Source organism: Triticum aestivum, chromosome 5B, assembly GCF_018294505.1.
Source record: "Triticum aestivum cultivar Chinese Spring chromosome 5B, IWGSC CS RefSeq v2.1, whole genome shotgun sequence".
Classification (NCBI taxonomy): Eukaryota; Viridiplantae; Streptophyta; class Magnoliopsida; order Poales; family Poaceae; genus Triticum; species Triticum aestivum.
Genome location: NC_057807.1, coordinates 147,051,307 through 147,071,995, shown reverse-complemented (window position 1 = coordinate 147,071,995; position 20,689 = coordinate 147,051,307). Strand labels below are relative to the sequence as shown.

Genomic DNA, 20,689 nt, shown 5'->3' with positions numbered 1-20,689 from the left:
CTTTCGACATAGGACGCTTGAGTGATTATATGGCTAGAGTTAAAGGTGAACTTAAACTCATTAGCAAATATGCTTCTATGGTTACCACTCAAGCTGAGCAAGTACTTAAAGCCCAAAGTGATTTGCTCGATGAATTAAATAATAAACATGACTTTGCTATTAGAGTGGCTACTAGAACCGGTAGAATGACTTAGGAACCTTTGTATCCTAAAGGCCACCCTAAGAGAATCGAGCAGGATTCTCAGAGAAATAATTTAGAGGCATCTAGTTCTTCTAAAAAGAAGAAAAAGAAAAATGATAGGACTTTACATGCTTCCAGTGAACCTGTTGTAGACACACCTGAGAATCCCAATGATATTTCTATTTCTGATGCTGAAACACAATCAGGTGATGAACATGAACCTAGTGATAATGTTAATGATAATGTTCATGTTGATGCTCAACCTAGCAATAATAATGAAGTAGAGGTTGAACCTGCTGTTGATCTTGATAACCCACAATCAAAGAATTAACGTTATGATAAGAGAGATTTCGTTTCTAGGAAGCACTGTAGAGAAAGAAAACCATGGGTTCAGAAACCCATGCCCTTTCCTCCTAAACCATCCAAGACAAAGGATGATGAGAATTTTGAGCGCTTTGCTGAAATGATTAGACCTATCTTCTTACGTATGCGCTTAACTGATATGCTTAAAGTAAATCCTTATGCTAAGTATATGAAGGATATCATTACAAATAAAAGAAAGATACTGTAAGCTGAAATTTCCACCATGCTTGCTAATTATACTTTTAAGGGTGGAGTACCAAAGAAACTTGGAGACCCCGGGGTACCAACCATACCATGCTCCATTAAAAGAAACTATGTTAAAACTGCTTTATGTGATCTTGGAGCCGGTGTTAGTGTTATGCCTCTCTCTTTATATCGTAGACTCGAATTGAATAAGTTGACACCTACTGAAATATCTTTGCAAATGGCTGATAAATCAACTGCTATACCTGTCGGTATTTGTGAGGATGTGCCTGTTGTGGTTGCAAATGTCACTATCTTAACGGACTTTGTTATTCTTGATATTCTTGAGGACAATAGTATGTCGATTATCCTTGGTAGACCCTTTTTGAATACTGCAAGGGCTGTTATTGATTGCAACAAAGGCAATGTCACTTTTCATGTTAATGGTAATGAGCATACGGTACACTTTCCGAGGAAACAACCTGAAGTTCATAGCATCAATTCTATTGGAAAAAGTCCAACTATCATTATTGGAGGTTTTGAATTTCATCTTCCTACTGTCAAGAAAAAGTATGCTATTCTTATTGTTGGGGATGTTCATATCCCCGTTGAGGTAACCTAGTGTTATTCGAAATTTCTCCGGTTCCGTGTTATTGGAATGAGTTTGTTAACAAGACTTGATCAACCTTGTTAGTAGATTCATTTTGATGATCATGAGATGGATGAAACTAGTAGGCACAACCTTCTGTACCCTCTTTTTACTTTTTGTTATTTAGAATAAATAAAGCAAAAATAGTATTATCTGTCTGTTTTCTGAATTATCCGTGCAATAAAAAATATCCCAAAATAAAAGTGCTCCAAATGCCCTGCAAATTTAGTATGATTTTTTATGGAATATTTGAGGATTTTAGGCACCGAAGACACTGCAGGAGGGGCAAGCACCTGGCCATGAGGGTGGAGGGCGCGCCCACACCCCCTAGGCGCGCCCCATGTCTCGTGGGCCCATGGTGGCCCCCCTCCACTTATTCCTGCACCCACACACTCCATCTTCTTCCCAAAAAATCCCCATCCAGCTCAAGCATGAGTTCTAGCTCATTTTGCTGCGATTTTTGATCTCCTTGCTCAAAGCTCCATTCACAAAACTGCTTTGGGAGATTGTTGCTTGGTATGTGACTCCTCCATTGGTCCAATTAGTTTTTGTTCTAGTGCTTTATTCTTTGTAAATTGTTGCTGCATAGGTGACCATGTTCTTGAGCTTGTATGTCAAATTTATGAGGTCCCAAGTAATTCTAATGCATGATATAGGCTCTAGGCACTTGTAGGAGTAGTTGCTACCAATCTTGTTTAGTTTTATTCACTTTTATTTTGAAGTTACTAAAAAAAATTCAGAAATTTTTCAGAAAAAGAAATATGTCTAGGAGAATGTACCAATGTGGTTCCTCAACAAAGAGAGGACCCAGGCGTGCTATGCGTGAGCAAGACGATGAACCACCAAGGGATGCCGAAGTGCGAGCTTGTGAGTGGCCATCAGACGAGTTTATGGTCAATGCAGGCATCAAGGATGAATTTAATGCATATGTGCGTAATGCCGATCTTGAGGACTTCTTACAAGATAAGTGTCGACTGATTCATTCATAAGAAGGTTTAAATATAAATCTTCACGTAATTCTCAGAGTGTCCTGTTTGATATTTATGATAAATCTTATACCATGGACTTAGAAGATTTTACAACTGCTTGCAAACCCGCAGTGGGGCAATGTTCATGAACCCCACATATCTAAATATAAAGACTTTCTTGCTAGTATTACTGTGGGAGAATCTAGGGATATAGCACAAGCTACCATAGGGAGCATTCATTTTCCTACTATACATTATTTTTCTCTCTTCATTGGTAGATGCATTAACGGTAAAGATGAAGCATGTCACATGTGTGTCCCTGATCTTTGTGTCCTCAAGAGTGCTGTGTTAGGTAATAAAGATTACAACTTGGGGGCAATAGTTGCACGTAGGTTTCATAATAATGGTATATCTGGAGATTTATTTGGAGGGATTTATGCGACCTGTGTTGCTAATTATCTTGGTATAGCCCCACGAGAGGGGGATATGGTGTTGCCTCCTGCTTATTTAGATTATGATGCGATGGTCAAACATCGTTTTCTTTTGAGGAATGAACAATTCCTCCAGTATTGACTAATCTTTGACAGACATAGCTCTGTCCATGGTACTCTCCATGCTCCTTTCCTTTTTGATTACCAGGCAAAACGAAGATATGTTGTTACCAAGGAGGAGGCAGCTAAACATGAGGGGAGAGCGGAGGCGGCTCGCCAACATGCCGCAGCTCAGGAGGCATTTGATGCTGCATCTCAGTACGACCCCAGTTACAACTACGGATATCAGCCAGGCTACCCTTGGCCTTAGACCAACTTATGCCAAAAGCCTAAGCTTGGGGGAGTACGTATTTCTCACCGACTTTACATTCATGTTCACACACTATTCTAGCTGTCGGTGCTCATACTCTTTCATTGTATTATCCATGCTAATTTAATTTTCTTTTTCTCGCTTTCTTCTTGTGTGTTTGATAAACCTGAAGAAAAACCAAAAAATTAGTTAATATAATTTCCATGCTTGTAGTAGAAATTAAAATGAAAAGCCAAAAAGATTTCTCGTTCTTCTTCTTGCTTGTTGGGAGCTTTCCCGTGTAAATAGTTTTATTTTCTTTCCTTTCCTTTGGGGGTCGAGAGTAGAAGACAATATTGAAAATGTTTAGTGGCTCTCACATGCATGATTGTTTATTTAACTTAGAGCCCATATTACTTTGTCTTCTCTCTTGAGTTGAATGCTTGCAGATTTCAGCTTAGTCCAATGCACGTGCACTATTATTATTGTACACATCGTTCGGTCGTGCAAGTGAAAGGCAATAATGACAATATATGATGGACTGATTGAGATGAGAGAAGCTGGTATGAACTCGACCTCTCTTGTTTTTGTAAATATGATGAGTTCATCATTCCTGATTCAGCTTATTATGAAGTAAACAAATTTGCAATGACATTTAGAGATTATAGTTGCTTGTGCCATGCTTAATTAGCTATGAGTTATAATGGTTTACCTTTCGTGCCAACATGCTATTAAAATAATTATGATGTGGTATGATGGGATGGTATCCTACTTTGAATGAATTGAGTGACTCGACTTGGCACATGTTCATGCATGTAGTTGAAACAAACAACATAGCCTTCACGATATTTATGTTCATGGTGGATTATATACTACTCATGCTTGTACTCGGTGTAAATTAATTTTAGTGCATGTTCATGAGTGTTGTCGCTCTCTCAGTTGGTCGCTTCCCAGTCTTTTGCTAGCCTTCACCTGTACTAAGCGGGAATACTGCTTGTGCATCCAAACTCCATAAACCCCAAAGTTGTTCCATATGAGTCGACCATACCTTTCTATATGCGGTATCTACCTGCCGTTCCAAGTAAATTTGTATGTGCCAAACTCCAAACCTTCAAATAAAATTCTGTTTTGTATGCTCGAGCAGGTCATGTTTCAACTAGGGATGCCTGTATCTTTCATGCTAGGTGGGTTATTCTCAAGAGGAGCGAACTCCACTCCTCATTCACGAGAAAGGGCCGGTAACCGGGATGCCCAGTCCCATGATCCAAAAAGATCAAAGCAAATCAAAATAATTGAACAAAACTCCCCCAGGGCTATTGTTAGTTGGAGGCACTCGTTGTTCCGAGCAAGCCATGGACTGATGCTTGTTGGTGGTGGGGAAGTATAAACTTTTACCATTCTATTTGGGAACTGCCTATAATGCATGTAGTATGGAAGATATCGCCATCTCATAGTTGTTGCGTTGACAGTGAAAGTATGCCGCTCAAAATGTTATTCACCTCTATTTTAAAATCGATCTCTGGCACCTCTACAAATCCCTGCTTCCCTCCGCGAATGGCCTATCTATTTACTTTTATGTTGAGTCATCACCTTCTTATTAAGAGCACCCGCTAGAGAGCACACTGTCACTTGCATTCATTACTATTGGTTTATATTGGGTATGACTTGACTGGATCTCTTTTACCATGAATTGCAATGTTTAGTCAGTCCTTGATCTTTAAAGGTGCTCTGCATTTATATTTTGCAGTCTCAGAAAGGGCTAGCGAGATACCATTTTGTTATATCATATTATGATTGTTTTGAGAAAGTGTTGTCATCCGAGTTTTATTATTATTGCTCACTAGCTGATCATGCCATTGATATGAGTAATTGTGAGACCTAGGTGTTATTGTGAGTATGGTTAGTTCATATACTTGCTGAAAACTTGAATGCTGGCTTTGCATATTTACAACAACAAGAGCAAATAGAGTTTGTAAAAGTTTTTCTTTATCACTTTCAGTTTATCAACTGAATTGCTTGAGGACAAGTAAAGATTTTAGCTTGGGGGAGTTGATACGTCTCCAACGTATCTACTTTTCCAAACACTTTGCCCTTGTTTTGGACTCTAACTTGCATGATTTGAATAAAACTAACCCGGACTGACGCTGTTTTCAGCAGAACTGCCATGATATTGTTTATTATGCAGAAAACAAAAGTTCTCGGAATGACCTGAAAATCCACGGAGATAAGTTTTGGAAAACATAAAAAATACCGGCGAAAGAATCAAGGCCAGGGGGCCCACACCCTGTCCACGAGGGTGGGGGCGTGCCCTCCCCCTTTGGAGCGCCCCCTGTCTCGTGGGCCCCCTGACGCTCCGCCGACCTCAACTCCAACTCCATATATTCCGTTTCGTGGAGAAAAAAATCAGAGAGAAAGTTTCATCGCGTTTTATGATACAGAGCCGCCGCCAAGCCCTAATCTCTCTCGGGAGGGCTAATCTGGAGTCCGTTCGGGGCTCCGGAGAGGGGGATTCGTCACCGTCGTCATCATCAACCATCCTCCATCACCAATTTCATGATGCTCACCGCCGTGCGTGAGTAATTCCATCGTAGGCTTGCTGGACGGTGATGGGTTGGATGAGATTTACCATGTAATCAAGTTAGTTTTGTTAGGGTTTGATCCCTATATCCACTATGTTCTGAGATTGATGTTGCTATGACTTTGCTATGCTTAATGCTTGTCACTAGGGCCCGAGTGCCATGATTTCAGATCTGAACCTATTATGTTTTCATGAATATATGTGTGTTCTTGATCCTATCTTGCAAGTCTATAGTCACCTATTATGTGTTATGATCCGACAACCCCGAAGTGACAATAATCGGGATACTTCTCGGTCATGACCGTAGTTTGAGGAGTTCATGTATTCACTATGTGTTAATGCTTTGGTCCGGTAGCTATTAAAAGGAGGCCTTAATATCCCTTAGTTTCCGCTAGGACCCCGCTGCCACGGGAGGGTAGGACAAAAGATGACATGCAAGTTTTTTTCCATAAGCACGTATGACTATATTCGGAATACATGCCTACATTACATTGATGAATTGGAGCTAGTTCTGTGTCACCCTATGTTATAGCTATTACATGAGGAATCGCATCCGACATAATCATCCATCACTGATCCAATGCCTACGAGCTTTTCACATATTGTGCTTCGCTTATTTACTTTTTCGTTGCTACTGTTACAATTACTACAAAACTTTTATCTTTACTTTTGCCACTGTTATCATTACTATCATACTACTTACTACTAAATACTTTGCTGCAGATACTAAGTTATCCAGGTGTGGTTGAATTGACAACTCAACTGCTAATACTTAAGAATATTCTTTGGCTCCCCTTGTGTCGAATCAATAAATTTGGGTTGAATACTCTATCCTCGAAAGCTATTGCGATCCCCTACACTTGTGGGTTATCAGAGGAGAAGTGGATCTGGGAGGGGGCGTCGAGGAGGAGTGAGGCCATGGGGGCAGGGGAGGCAGGGCGTCACCCTTATCCATTCCCCTTCGACGCCGGCGAGGTGGTCTGGCGGGAGCCCGACTCTGTAGTGACGGGCTCGGGGAACAGGAGAAGACGCCCGTGTGGGGACTGGACCACTGGGCCGGTTCGGTGGCAAGGCCCCGGGGTAGGGGGAATCCTCTTTTTCATCGTCCTTTTAGTTTTTATTGTATTCTAATCCCTTTATCCTTTTTAACACCGTTTTCTATTTATTCTTATATCAACTAAATGGATTTTGTTAATTGTGAAACTATGCACACAATTCGAGCACAATATTTTTAGGCGGCACAAAAAGTTTGGGGACAAAAGGAAATACATAAAATTAGGTTTATATTTAATTGCTTATTTTAACTATTGTTGGACCTTTTATTAATTTGACAAGATTTAATTTTTGGGTCAAATAATGTTGGGCTCAACATGTCAAAGATCAATGGAATTTATAGAATATGGTGAACATTTTAGTTTTACTGTTTGACGAAATAATTTATTTAACTTTATTTTAAATTTGAATTAGGATTTGATTTTTATCAAGTGGTAGTTTGGCTTAGCAAGCCTGATAACATGGCATCATTAGGGGGAGGTCACTTTAGATAACGACTTGAGGTGTTACATAATCTTCCCATTTCTTAAATTTCATTGTTAAATGATTGGGAAATATATCACACTATCCATTAATTCAGTCAACCTCACCACAAGTCCATACATTATTGCCAATTAAGTAAGTCTTATTGACGGGGAGAATAGGCTATGTGTGTGTTAGAGAGAGAGTGCGGAAGAGGGAGGGGAAAGAGTGTGTGAGGATTTGATGGTAAAAAAAATCGTCAATGTCCAAAGGTGTACTAGCAAAATCCGACAATCCAGAAGACGAGAGAATTCCGTACTTTCACGCCAAGGCAAGCAACCGGCCGCCCGCCCGCCGCCATCACCACCGTCCTCCCCACGGTACTTCGGTTCCAAGTTCCGTATCCGCCCCCGCATGGCCTAAATCGCCATCCCTCCACGCCTCGCTTAGTGAGCTCTTGCTTGCCGTACATACATGCCGATGAGCTCCTCGCCGGCGGTCGCGGTCGCGTCTGCGGCCGTGGTAGCGCTGGCTGTCGCTAACCGCGTGCTCTATAAGCTCGCGCTGGTGCCCCTCAAGTCCTACCCCTTCTTCCTCGCTCAGCTCACCACGTTCGGGTAAGCCTCTTTGTGCGGCCGAGGTGCAAGACGAAAGGCGCAGCAGTTTTTGGGCTCTTACTTCTTGTCTGTGCGATTTGAACGTTGCAGGTACGTCGCCGTGTACTTTTCAATACTCTATGCGAGGTACCGCGCGGGGGTGGTGACGCGGGACATGCTGGCACTGCCGAAGATCCGGTTCGCTGTCATCGGCTTGCTGGAGGCACTTGGGGTCGCCGCCGGAATGTCTGCGGGAGGTATGTTTTGTATCTTCTTTTGGTCATCGGATGCTCTTAGTTTGGTGCATATATATACTCCCTCCGTTCCTAAATATAAGTCTTTGTAGAGATTCCACTATGAACTACATACAGATGTATATAGATGCATTTTAAGTGTGGATTCATTCATTTTGCTCCGTATGTAGTCCACCTAGTGGAATCTCTACAAAGACTTACATTTAGGAACGGAGGGAGTACAATTTAGACTGTATTTCTTGTAAATATTTGTGCTAATTGATTGTTTTTCCTGAAACGTCCAGCTATGCTGCCTGGCCCTGCTATTCCTATACTGTCTCAGGTATGAGGTTTTGTTGATTTTCAGCTGTGCCATATTCTTTGACAGCGTTCCCACTTATTTCCTGCATCATTCTCTAGACAAAAACATATTACCTGCATGCCCTTTTATCTCTGCCATCACTAATGGTTAGAAATATTTCCTTTTGTACTGTGATTCTTTGCTCTTATAAATAGTGCAATACTAAAGCATTTCGGAACTGTGATCCTACGGTTGAATCAGCTTTCAATGTCCTAAAATTGTCAACTCCATTTGGTTATTAGTGTCGGAACCTGTTAACTCTGTGCTCTGTTGTCAAAATAATAGTCTTCTGAATGTTCTCTCCAGTCTTTCCTGGTGTGGCAGCTTATCTTCTCTGTGTTGCTTTTGGGAAAGACCTACTCTCTGAGACAAATCATTGGTTGCTTGCTTGTAACTTCTGGTGTGATTCTTGCTGTTGCGAGGTATGTCCTTCGAAATATCTGGTACATTTACGTTAATTGTAGCACAACAAAGTTGTTTCGAGAAAAATCTGCTAGTTATGCACTTATCTATTTCGTAGGCATGCACACTTGTTTGCTGAGAAAAAGGCTTGTGCTATTTTGTACACTAGGTATTTTGCCATAATTAATCATCTCAATGCCTTTACTGTAGTGGAGCAAATGATGGTCATCTTCTATCTGGAGTCAAGTTAATTTGGCCATTATTGATGGTTATTTCATCGGCATTCCAAGCTGGTGCATCCATTTTGAAGGTTTAGCCACTTAAAGTATCACATAACACTCCTTTATAGTTTTGTGACACTTCGGTCAGAAAAATAAATTCTATACTGCAGGAGTCTGTTTTCGTTGATGGTGCAAAACGTCTTAAGGTTTGCTCTCACACTTCATTCTCTATGTGTGTGTGAGTCCATCTTGTTTGTTAGAAAAATAACTGGAGAACCAATATCTGTGCAGGGGAAACGGCCCGACATCTTCGTGGTTAATTCATTTGGGTCTGGGTTTCAGGTGATTAATTAGTTAGCGTAATTTAGCTGTTATGCTTAACTGAACTACCATATTTGGAAACCTTGATTTATGTCATGTATCATGTTTACCTTCCTTTATTATTTGTAGGCTCTTTTTGTCTTCCTTCTTCTCCCATTACTTTCTAATTTGAGGGGGATTAAGCTTGCTGAGCTTTCTGGCCATTTAAATGGTGGTGCTGAGTGCTTCTTAAATGTTGGGGAGAGCCCAATTGGTAATGTAATTTTTCCCTGAGCCGAGTCTTTTGATCAAATTATGTATTTAGAGATCATGATGTACCTCAAATGCACTGGAATGCTTGTAGTGCACTGTCCACTTTATGATTGGGGGTCTTATGTAGCTCTCTTTGCTTTTTGCTATGTGGAACTCTTTGAATGGTAAACTATTAAACTTGAGAAAATTTATTCCATGTCTTCGAAATTTAGGTTGACCCTGCGGTTAGATATATAAGGGTTTCATAGTATTTATACTTGTCCATCTATAACTTCTGTTACCTGCTTACCTTTATTGCTAATTAGTCTGCCATACTTATTTTGTAGATTGTGGAGGTGCTCCATTCCTACCATTGCTATTTATATTCGTAAACATGGCTTTCAACATCTCGTTGCTTAATTTGGTAAAGATGTCGTCTGCCGTGGTTGCTTCACTTACAGCAACTTCCGCCGGTATTTTCTTCCTCTTTTCTCCCCTTGCTCTATTTGTGTTCATTTTTGGTCTACCGTCACTGTATAGACCAAACTGCTTGAGTATCTTCATGACCGCGTTGATGTTGTTTGTTTTCAATTGCAGTGCCAATATCAATCTATATCCTTTCTCTTCCTTTGCCCTACATCCCTCAAGGCGCGGGATTAAGCGCTTCTTTTATCTTAGGTGGTATGGTATTGTTGACGGGTCTAATTCTGTATAACCTTCCCCAATCATCCAAAGAGTCAAAGACTGACTAAAACCTTGTGCAGATTGAGTGTATATTACCACTTCAACCGAAAATCAATTATTGGTTTGGTCCTGAACCTAATATTAGATAACTAGGTTGGTGACGCCACAGTCGATAAGGACTGTTTGTTACGATGCATGAGTACTTGGTATTTCTAATTTGTAACAGAATAGAACTTAGTACATACATGTATGTAAGAAGCTAGATTTGGTAATTTGTGCACTCATTTTCACTTCCCAATGTATAGTGAACTTCCCATCCTAAAGAGCATTGCAAAATCTGCAAGTCATGGTATAAAACTTACCAGTCCATGCCAAATAGCTGTCTAACGGTGAATTGTTTTTCAGTTACGTCTTTGTTATCTTGTTCAAACCTGTGCTTACTGCGATTACGACTTGTGTCCTTAGCTGTTTAGAGCGTCTCCAACAGTAGATTAGAAAACACAGCAATGACAAAATGTTTTTTTTGTTTTGGCGCCAAAAAAGCTCCAACAGCTGACCAATACCTGCATGGCGATCAATTTCTTAGTAATTTGGGACAACGCTAGCTGACCAAAAACCAAAACCGCGGCCGCAGGAACTCCGACCGCCCTGATATAAAACTTCCTGCCGCAGACGCTGTTGTGCCTGATTGTGGTTGCCCTATGCCGCCGCTGCCACTCCCTTGGCTGCCTCGTGCCACGCCGCCACTGTGCTGGTCGAAGCTGGGCGTCTCCTACGGGCGGCGGTGGATCCGCGCGCTTGACACCGCACGCGCGTTCCGCGGCAGCGGGCACCTCTTTCGTGATGTCCTCTCCGTCTCCGCCCTCCATCGCCTGGAATGTCGAGAGGCTCCGGGCCGTCGGCTGGCGCTAGATTCCCACGTCACGGCGACGGCCTGACGTAGTTTTGGGGGCGGGGATGTGGCGACCATGATCTTCCACCTCAACCCAGGTCTTCGGGAGCGATTGGCTGAAGATTGGAGTTCCATTCCCGCTCTGCGGCCAGTGTGGGCTGGCAGCGTACTGATGGGGACACCGGTGCGCGCTTTTGCCACTTGCTTTTTTGTACCACTTAATTTTGACCTTCAAAATTCACTTCGTGATTCCGTGATGACATAACTGGTAGTAGTCGTAGTACACGCATAGGAGGATCAGTGCAGTTGTTATTCCTTAACCGACCAATCTATGGGGAGCTTGTGCTATATGTATCAGTACTATCACTACTTCATAGGTGCTCGTAATTCACGAAGTGACTACGTTGGTGGTACTGATTTCCATTCAGTGTAATGTTTCGCGGTTGGTGCTAGGCTCGATTGTTTTATTTTTTCAAAGATCCAGCAGTTGCTGGCTTTTCATTGATTTAGCAGAGAGCAGATGGAAAACATGGGTATTTTCCCCGAAGGGGCTCTGTAGGCAAGCTGCACCTAGTCATCCTCCATTGCTCCATAGTTCTTATTGCATCAACGATGTCCTCTTCGGTTGGCCTATTCTTTCCGAATATGCAGCTGTTTCTGCGCTGCCATATCTCCTAGCAGATTCATATGACGATGACTCTTATCCTCTTTCGCTGTGTTGGCGCCGACGAAGCAATGATGGTTGACACAATTTCGGTCGTTGTTTCTTTGTTGCTCCACACCTGTGGATCCAGAGCATTGCAGCCACTCCATGCTGCTGCCCGTTTCCAGACTGCTGTCGCCAATGTTGCAGGACCAGAACAAGTGCATCGAGGACTCAAGATTTCTTTTTTTTTTTGAACTTAAAGCTAGAGCATTTTCTACCTTATGTATTCAAAACGGGCTGGAAGGCCCGGATGACCGAGGTCATTTACATGAAGGTCATTTTCGGGTACAGGAATGAAGGTAGAGGAGAAAGAACTAATTTGGAGTAAGAGCATTTGTCCAGAGCAACAAGTTCTGCCTAAAATGCTGCGGGGCGCGCAGGCTCCATAACTGGATCAACTCGATGAGCCGAGTGTATACTTGCCGCTCCTGCCAGAAGGATTCCTCAAAGACTCGAGCGTTCCTGGCATCCCACAGAGTGACCGCACACGCCGCGAACAGTATATGCCACAGCTTGCCATGTATTGCCGTCGGTTGATCAGAACATAGAAAGGATTCAAGCTCTGTAGTGGATGTTGCCAACTCTTGCAACCCTAGCTTTGACCATAAGAGTTGTGCAAGCTTGCATCGCAGCAAAATATGGTTCATTGTCTCCGCTGCTGGGCAAAGATCACAGCCGTTGTGCGTTGGGCAAAGATCTTTGGTGTTATGTCTGTCACGGAGGGCAAGCCACAGGAAGATTCGATGTTTGTGTGGTATGACTCTGTCCCAGATGAGGCTGGCTAGTGTCTATAGCTTACCTCGAAAAACAAGTAGCTTGTAGAAATAGGCAGTGCTCAAACTCTTGTCAGTGAGCAGTGGCACTCTGGTGTCAACTGCATTAGCTTGGGGCTGCACACTACTCAAGATTTCTTGAAGTGCTTCCAACTCCTCTGCGGCCGTGAAGGATAAATTTGGATGAAGCTGGAGGCTCCATTGGCCATCTCTGAACTGTGAAGCAACCGTGCAAAACTTGGCGACACAGAAGGTAAAAAGCGTCGGGAAAACACTCATCGGCCGACCGGAGTCTAACCAATGATCATACCAGAAAGCAATGCTTTGGCCGCTCCCAATGTTGCACTTGGAGGCTTCCATCACCAACTGCATGGTGGTTCGAAAGCCTTTCCAGATAGCAGTGTCTCGATTGAGAGGGTTCGAGGATAAATCCTTCTGACAGTATGTCCGCGCAAACCAACTGTAACATGGTATATCCTCGTGTTGTAGTACTTTTGCCATAAACTTGCATACCAAGGCCTTATTGTGTGCTGCAAGGTTTCGCACCCCCAGCCCTCCATTCTCCTTTGGCATCGTGACCACATCCCAAGCTACCAGGCAGTGCCCCCCATTGGCCTTATTCTTTCCTTGCCATAGAAAACCCCGCAAAATTTGATCAACTTTCTCCAAAGACTGATTTGGCCATAAGAAGCAGCCCATGTAGTAGTTAGGGATGGCTGCCAGGACAGCATTAATCAACGTGAGACGCCCACCCCAGGATAGGAAGGTTGCAAGCCAGCCAGACAAGCGCTTATCCACCTTGTGAATCACAGGCATCAGTAGACCATGTTGTATCTTGCTAAGACAGAGTGGTAATCCCAGGTAGGTGCAAGGGAAGGCTGCAACCTGGCAGTTCAGCACATTGGCAATATCCTGAGAAGCTTGCTGGTCCAAACAAATAGGAACAAAAGTACTCTTGTGATAATTAATCTTTAGACCAGTGAAGTTGCTGAAATCTTCCAAAACCCGCTTGATAATAGCCGCTTGTTGGGCGTCTCCTTTCAACAAGATCAGCGTGTCATCCGCGTACTGCAGGATTGGGAGGGGCCCGTCTACTCCCAAGGGGTGCACAAGGTTCCCCTCCCGGTACTCTTTTTGGCAAAGTTGTTGGAGAATATCCGCGACCAGTATGAAGAGGTACGGGGACAGGGCTTCACCTTGTCGGAGTCCACATTTTGAGAGTATCCGTTCGCCAGGGTTGCCATTGATAAGAATTCTGGAGGAGCTAGTTGCCAGAATAGAGTCCACCCATCTGATCCATCTATCCCCAAAACCTCTTGCCGCTAAGATTTGTTTTAGAGCGTCCCAGTGGACACTGTCAAAAGCTTTTCGAAAATCAAGCTTTAAAGCAATCATTGGTACTTTCCTCTTTCTAGCTTCTTGTACTAGCTCGGCTGCCAGTGCAAAGTTTTCAATGATGCAACACCCCCGGAGGAAGCCAGATTGGAGAGTGTGAATGAGGCTTTGGATCAGCCGCTGTAAGCGCACAGTCATCACCTTGGTGGCAAGCTTCGGTACGCTGTGTACAAGAGAGATTGGCCTGAAGTCCTTGGATCGTCCTTTTTTGGAAGCAGCACAATGTTTGCGGTATTAATGCCGAGCAGGTCGCTGCCATGGTCATAAAACTCCTGAAAAACCTCAGCAAATCCTCTTTCAACAGCCCAAGAAAACTTCTGTAGAACTCACTTGTGAAACCATCTGGCCCAGGGCTCCTGTTGCTTGGTGCATGTTGAATAGCTGTTGCAATTTCGGCCCAAGTGAAGGGCACCTCCAGAGCCGACAGGTCAACTGGGTCATAGAGCTGGGAGGGGTCCAGGACTGGCATAAAAGTTGAGCTTTCTCCAAGGATCTGTGTAAAGAATTCAGTTGCAATCTGTAGCTTGTCATGATCCCTGTAGAAGTCTACGCCATCCTTAACCAAGAGCTTGATTTTGTTCTTGCGGTGTTGGCAATTAGCCAAGGCATGGAAAAACCTTGTGTTCTCATCCCCCAAGGTACAACCTCTTATCTTTGCTCTTCTCCTCCAAAGGCTAGTCTGCCATAAAATCAACTGTTGAGCCTTCAAGTTGGCATGCTTCCTGAGGGCAATCTCCATCCTCGATAAGCGTCTTCTTTCCTCCACTGCGTCCATGTATTGAACCACATGCTTACAGTTGGCAATGGTGCTCTACATTGGTGGTTTGGTGCGTTCCCAAGCTCTTATAGCAGCCCTCAATCTTCTGAGCTTGAAGTTTAGTAAGGTTGAGACAGAGGCAAAAGCTCTAGTTCCTTTCCCCCAGATGTGACTGATAATTTATCTGAGCTTAGGAATGTGCAGCCAATGATTTTCAAACATGAAAAAAGGACTTTTGGCAGCTTCCCTCGAGAACTCCACACCAATGAGCACATGGTCAGAGGTTGTGGCAGGCAAAGCAGCAGATGTTGTGTTGAGAAATCCCAGGTTCCATTCTGCATTTACCAGGACTCGATCAAGCTTGATCAGCGTTGGCTCCTCTCGCTTATTGGACCAGGTGAAACTCCTGTTAACGATACCGATGTCATCAAGAGCATGCTCTCTAATCCATGAGTTGAACCTGTCCATCAGAGTCCAGTTCCTTCTTCCTTGTGATTTTTCATGTGCAAACCTATACATATTGAAATCACCTAGAACGATCCATGGTCCTGTAACCAGCTCGGCTATTTGGCTCATAACCGCAAAAAACTCATCCCTCTCCTCTTCATCACACGGGGCATATACAGTGGAGAGAACAAAGCTGTCATTGTTGCTTGTAGACTGAAAACTGATTGATATACTGAAACGGTGTTTTGCTATTTCTGAGCCATGAAGCACACTATCATCCCAAGCTACAAGAAGTCCTCCTGCTGTGCCGCATGCTGGCATGTAGATGAAAGATTTGTGGTTTGAAGGTAGGAAGGATGCTGCCTTCCTCTTGTCCATGACCTGCAATTTAGTCTCCTGCAGGCATATAACGCTCGATCGGCTAGAAAAGAGTGCATCTTTGACCAAAGAGCATTTGTCAGTGTCACCAAGTCCCCTAACATTCCAGTTAGCAATCCGCATAAATAACATAACAGACAACACAAGGGGAAGCAGCCGGCACATCCGACTTGCGGAGGCGGCTCCAAATGGAAACAAGAGTGGATTGATTGATAAACTGCTCGAAAGAGCTTACATAGCTTGAGGAACAACAACTAATGCAGTGACGGCATGCATCACAATGCAGATACAGGGCCCGACAGGGCCAAACACAGACATGACAGAGTACAATGCAACACTTATGCAGAGAAAAACAACCCTTGGGGTGGGCTCTAGCAAGCACGGGGACACAGAGCACATCACAGCTTGATATTCTGCTAGAATTAATCATGCGTAGACTCAGTAGACTCGGAGGAACCAGAGGCGCCACCTGATTCAGTAGAGAGGGATGCAGATGCATCGGCATCGACCGCTTCGAAGTTGAGGTTGCATCAGCGCGCCAGCAGCTTCGCCTTGCCCCTGGTGAGTGGCCTTGGGGTGCCCTGCAGCGGCAGCTCGATGATGGAGGCTGCCTTCAGGCTCTTGCTCCTCTTCTTCCGCCCGGAGGAGCGACGGTGGCTGCCTTCGCCGTCAGCCGGGGTGACAGCGGCCTTGCGCTTGGAGGCACGCTCGATTGGATCGACGCGTGCCCCGTCGTACAACTGCTGGATGCGAGGGCTCCGGCGGGGGGAGGCGGCGGAGGCACGCGGGGCCAGATCCGCCGCTCGGGGAGGCTCAGGTTCGGCCTCTGGAGTCGCGACCGGCTGAGGTGGTCGCTGGGCCGCGTCCGTCACCGCATGGCCGGCGTGCGTCGCCGCCGCCGGCGGATCCAGGAGCTAAAGGGTGGGTGGTTGGTTTCCTTGCTGGGCGGTGGATGGTGGGAGGGTTGGGGCTCGGCAGTTGCAGAATCTGGTCGCGACTTCTAGCGGAAGGATAGCACAAGCGTCGTGCTTCATATCAGTGCAGGCGACAGGTGAGAGAAAGCCCACTGGCAGCAGGCCCACAAACGGGTCGGGTACTGGCTGGATGGGCCTAGTACAGATTGGCCTGGAGATCATCACTTGGTGGGCTTGAGCTCTAATCTGGGCTAGCGACCTGTCGAGCCTAGGAAACTGATTCTCACCCGAAAGTGTGAGAAGCGGCCCAGCATCAGGGATCAATGAATTCGGGACGAAGGCTTTTGGCGGGTATTTGCATTCAACTGAGGGCAGCAAAGGCAGGGTGCGGGAACATAATTCGCCGGAGAGGGTTTTAGGCCAGAGCTTGAAAAGGATGGAGCGGCATGTGTGATGCTCAACCTTCCCCAGATTGAGGTCAAAGCAAATGAAATGGCTGTGATCCTTGCTGGCTGGGCCGACGACCACAATGCCAGAAGCGGAGCGACTGTTGCTTAGTTTAACAGTGTCTGCGTTGAAGGCGGCCTCGACATGTGGCCGCCTGACCTTGGTGGCTAGCAAAACGGATTTGAGACAGAGCCGACCCTCATCCTCATGAGCCACTTCCTCGATCGTGGGAATGGCGAAGGTGTCAACTTTGCGGATTCTAGGTTTAGCCGATAGCTTGATCATGGCGAGAATATCACTAAAGGTTGCAAAGTGAGGGTGTTGGAAGGCTCTAAAGGCGCGGTCGACCATGGTCTCGTTAATAGCCCGCGACCGACGCGCGTGGGTTTGCATGTCCACGGCGGATCCCGCGGCTTGGACCGATGTCGCCGTTGTCGGGATGGTAGGTGTTGGGTGGTAAGGGAGGGGAGGAAGGGAGGCCCAGCGTGCGTGCCACGTCCCAGACTTCATTGATGATGACATCGGCATAGATGCCGGCACCGTCGATGCGGTGGAAAGCTAGGTGGTGCGGGATGTGCTGCAGTGCCTCCACTTTGGCAAGGACGAGGATGCATGAGAAATCGTTTCCATGCAGGCAGGTGTGGCTCAGGCCAAGCATGCTAGCAAAACCAGCAATGCTTGATGAAACACCCCTGCGATCCCACAGCTCTAGCGGCATTTTTTCTAAGGACATGCTTACTATGTGGCGGAACGAGAAGGTGAAGGAGTTGTCACCGGCATTATGAGGAAGGATATCCACCCGGCGTGTGTCAGTTTCCAAGGGGCTGGCCCTCATGGCGGCCGCTTGCTCCGCCTCCCGAAGGAAGACGACGAACACGGTGCCAGAAGCACACCCGGCAAACCGGACATCGGGGATGCCGAGCCGTTCCGAGAAAAGGCGCTTGAGCCAGGGAAGGAAGATTTCTCATGCAGTGCGCGCAGAAATATCCGTTGGGCCACCCTATCCGTTGAAGTTTGTCGTTGCTTTCAAGAACAGCTTCTTGTAGCTTTGGTGTTGGCCTTGTGCTTGGTCTTGCAGCTGTAGCTTGTATGCAGAGCTTGCTGTGTATTCCCCCGTAGCAGTGAACTTCCACCTAATTTTGTCTTCTTGATCCCTCCGGAGAGTTGTTCCTGCTGCAGCAATGATCCTCCATAGGGACAGGGAATCGTTGACCAGCCTCAATCTGTTTCTGTGGCTTAGATCGCTGACCCAACGATTGTGCTCGAGGGCCTCCCGAACTGTTCTGTTTTCCCTTTTTAGTAAGTAATATAGTGCCGGGAATTGCTCAGCGAGGGGCGGGCCGAGGCACGAGCAGTTCCAGAAACGTGCAGTGTCACCGTTGCCGATCGTCACCTCCGTTGCCTTTGCAAACAATGCTTTGTCTGAAGCATCACATGGGTGGTGTCCCAACCCAAGGCCGGTCTTGTTGCGTCCATGCAAAGCATAGCCACCGTAGCCTGAGAGCTCTACAATTTTTTTGCAGATCAAGGATTCCCAGCTCTCCATTGTCAATCGCGGTGCACACTCGCTTCCAGTTCACCTTGCAGCTAGCTCCTGTCAGTTCATCTCCTTGTGCCCAGAGGAACTTTGCGTCTGATCTTGCCAATTTCCTTTAGGAATTTCTTTAGTGCTTTGAGGATGGCGAGCGCAAAAGTTGGCATAGCCGATAAAACACATCTGACCAGAACCCACCGGCCTGCCTGACAACAATTTCCCCTTCCAGCCAGCGAGCCTCGCTCTTATTCTGTTTATGATGAACTGCAAATGCACTAGCCTGGTTCTAGACAACGTGATAGGCAGACCGAAATATCTGATTGGGAAAGCCATCTGCTGCCCCCCAAACCCGTGCAGAACCCCTGGCAGGTCAACATTTTCGCAGCGGATGGCTGTGACTGAAGATTTTTCTCGATTGTAGTACCAAGTTTGGTGAAACGGCCGTAGAGTAGCTTCCTTAGAGCATCTACACGTCCGCGGGCATTGACTAGGCACTCCTTAAATTGTCCTCCAAATCTGTGTATTTCATATCCCTTACCCTATATTCATACTAAAGCATGTATATTCATACTAAAGCATGCAACATGAATAAAACCGCGTGGATCATCAATGGACATAGAAATGCACATTCTAATCACCAAAAGATCACCAACGGATCTTCAAAAGATCGCCAAAGTTCACATAATCCATATAAACAATGGACAAGTTTAAACTATATTACTAAAAGCTTGAAACTAAAGATGGGGACGACAAGTTTAAACTATATTACTAAAAGCTTGAAACTAAAGATGGGGACGACAGATCTTCACCACCTCCTCACTGGGCCTTTGCCCTCCCGGTCGATGGTGCAACTATAGGCGTCCACGACTGGTGGTGGATCGTCCGAGTCGTCGGAGGTGGAGCTTGGTCGTCGTCGTCGTCAATGAAGGATTCAGAGATGGCAACGAGCCCCTTCATCCGACAGACGACTCTACCCTGTTGTCGCTTAAGCTTCACCACCCGAGCCGCCTCTGCTGCCGCCTCTACCGCCTCGTGCACTGACCGCTCAATGGCAAGCCAGAGCGCCTTCACATTCTTTCAATGTAGGTGGCGAGCATCCGTCTTCGCCATCGTCAATGACCGGCGGTAGACCCAAGCGAGGTGCCGCTCGTCCTCGTCAGGCTTCGCCAGCAACCCGCGGTGGCGCACGGATTGCTCCGCCGCTTCCCTCCCCTTACTCACTGCCTCACGGCGAGCGGCGCGCGCCTTCGTTTTCGGCGTGCGCATGCGGGCCACTGGAGCAGGCACTAGCACCCACCGCTGCCCGCACGGAGCAGCGGCCGGCGGAGGAAGGGAACGGTGTGGTGGCGAAGCAGACTGCGCAACCGTCGCAGAGCTGCGCGCGGGCCGGGAGGGGCCAGCTTCGATGTTCGTGCTGCGCCGGCTCGGGAGCGGTGACGATGTAGATCCAGAGCTGCCACCCGTGTCCACCTTGGATCGCTCCGGCAGAATGAGGAGGGCCAGCTCCTCCTCGACGTCGAGGTCGGAGCCTGAGTGGCTGCCAGAGCTTGACATCTCGCCAGATTCGATCGGAGTGAGCTAGGGTTCAGAGAGGGGATAGATTGTGTTTTTTGCGAGTATGGCGTGGGGTCGGCGGTGGGTCGGGCTGACTGGCATACGCGCTCGGGCATGCCCGGGCCGCCATATCCGCCCTACATTTGGGTTGGATATGAGGGGCACCGGACAATCCGGGCGACTGAGGCCGGTTTGTGGCGCCCGAGTGGGTCGGTTTCTTTTGACCAGCCAGTGACCGCTCCGCCCGCCTGGGCGTTTGAAACGGGTTTGGGACGGCTGGCTATAGATGCTCTTAGGTTTAGTAAATATCACACTAGTAGGAAACCTTGATAAGATTTTAGGATGTGTCTAGCGGGTGGCCATTAGCCCTCTAGCGCTTCGGAGTGGCCGATCAAAAAACAATATTTCGTCCCCCAATCAATAAATGAAAATAGTTTGTTCCCCCTAATCCATATTAGAAAAAGTGAACAGGTGTGATTAGGAAAATTTTGCAAAGCACCCACGTAAACAAGTGTGAATGCACTTAATTTAGGTTTTCAAAATTTTAAAATACCATAACTTCCACATCGCACATTGAAATTAAGATCCGTTTTCATCGTTGGAACCCTTGCAACCTGCTCTTCGAA

At 46.0% G+C, this 20,689-nt stretch overlaps 1 protein-coding gene across 2 annotated transcripts; it reads left to right on the top strand.

Annotated features, from left to right (window-relative positions):
* Positions 1 to 7,504: 7,504 nt before the first annotated feature.
* On the top strand, positions 7,505 to 10,674 carry LOC123110874 (protein CLT2, chloroplastic). 2 transcript variants are annotated; one of them, XR_006453764.1, is made up of 10 exons: positions 7,505 to 7,834; positions 7,925 to 8,070; positions 8,352 to 8,389; positions 8,714 to 8,829; positions 9,020 to 9,119; positions 9,201 to 9,236; positions 9,322 to 9,372; positions 9,481 to 9,609; positions 9,930 to 10,055; positions 10,180 to 10,674. XR_006453764.1 is itself a non-coding variant. In XM_044531505.1 (10 exons), the coding sequence occupies exons 1-10, from the start codon at positions 7,692 to 7,694 to the stop codon at positions 10,332 to 10,334; spliced, it is 1,035 nt and encodes a 344-aa protein (XP_044387440.1). In that variant the 5' UTR covers positions 7,509 to 7,691; the 3' UTR covers positions 10,335 to 10,674. The 2 variants fall into 2 exon arrangements, 1 of the variants encoding a protein (XP_044387440.1); XM_044531505.1 differs by having other exon boundaries at positions 7,509 to 7,834; positions 9,481 to 9,604.
* Positions 10,675 to 20,689: the final 10,015 nt, after the last annotated feature.

What these genes read in the sequence shown, in the direction of transcription:
- LOC123110874 (XM_044531505.1), top strand. Translation starts at nt 7,692, where the DNA reads ATGCCGATGAGCTCCTCGCCGGCGGTCGCGGTCGCGTCTGCGGCCGTG. An exon ending in CTATTCCTATACTGTCTCAG is followed by an intron (nt 8,390 to 8,713) that starts GTATGAGGTTTT and finishes TGTTCTCTCCAG; the next exon opens with TCTTTCCTGGTGTGGCAGCT. An exon ending in GTGATTCTTGCTGTTGCGAG is followed by an intron (nt 8,830 to 9,019) that starts GTATGTCCTTCG and finishes CCTTTACTGTAG; the next exon opens with TGGAGCAAATGATGGTCATC.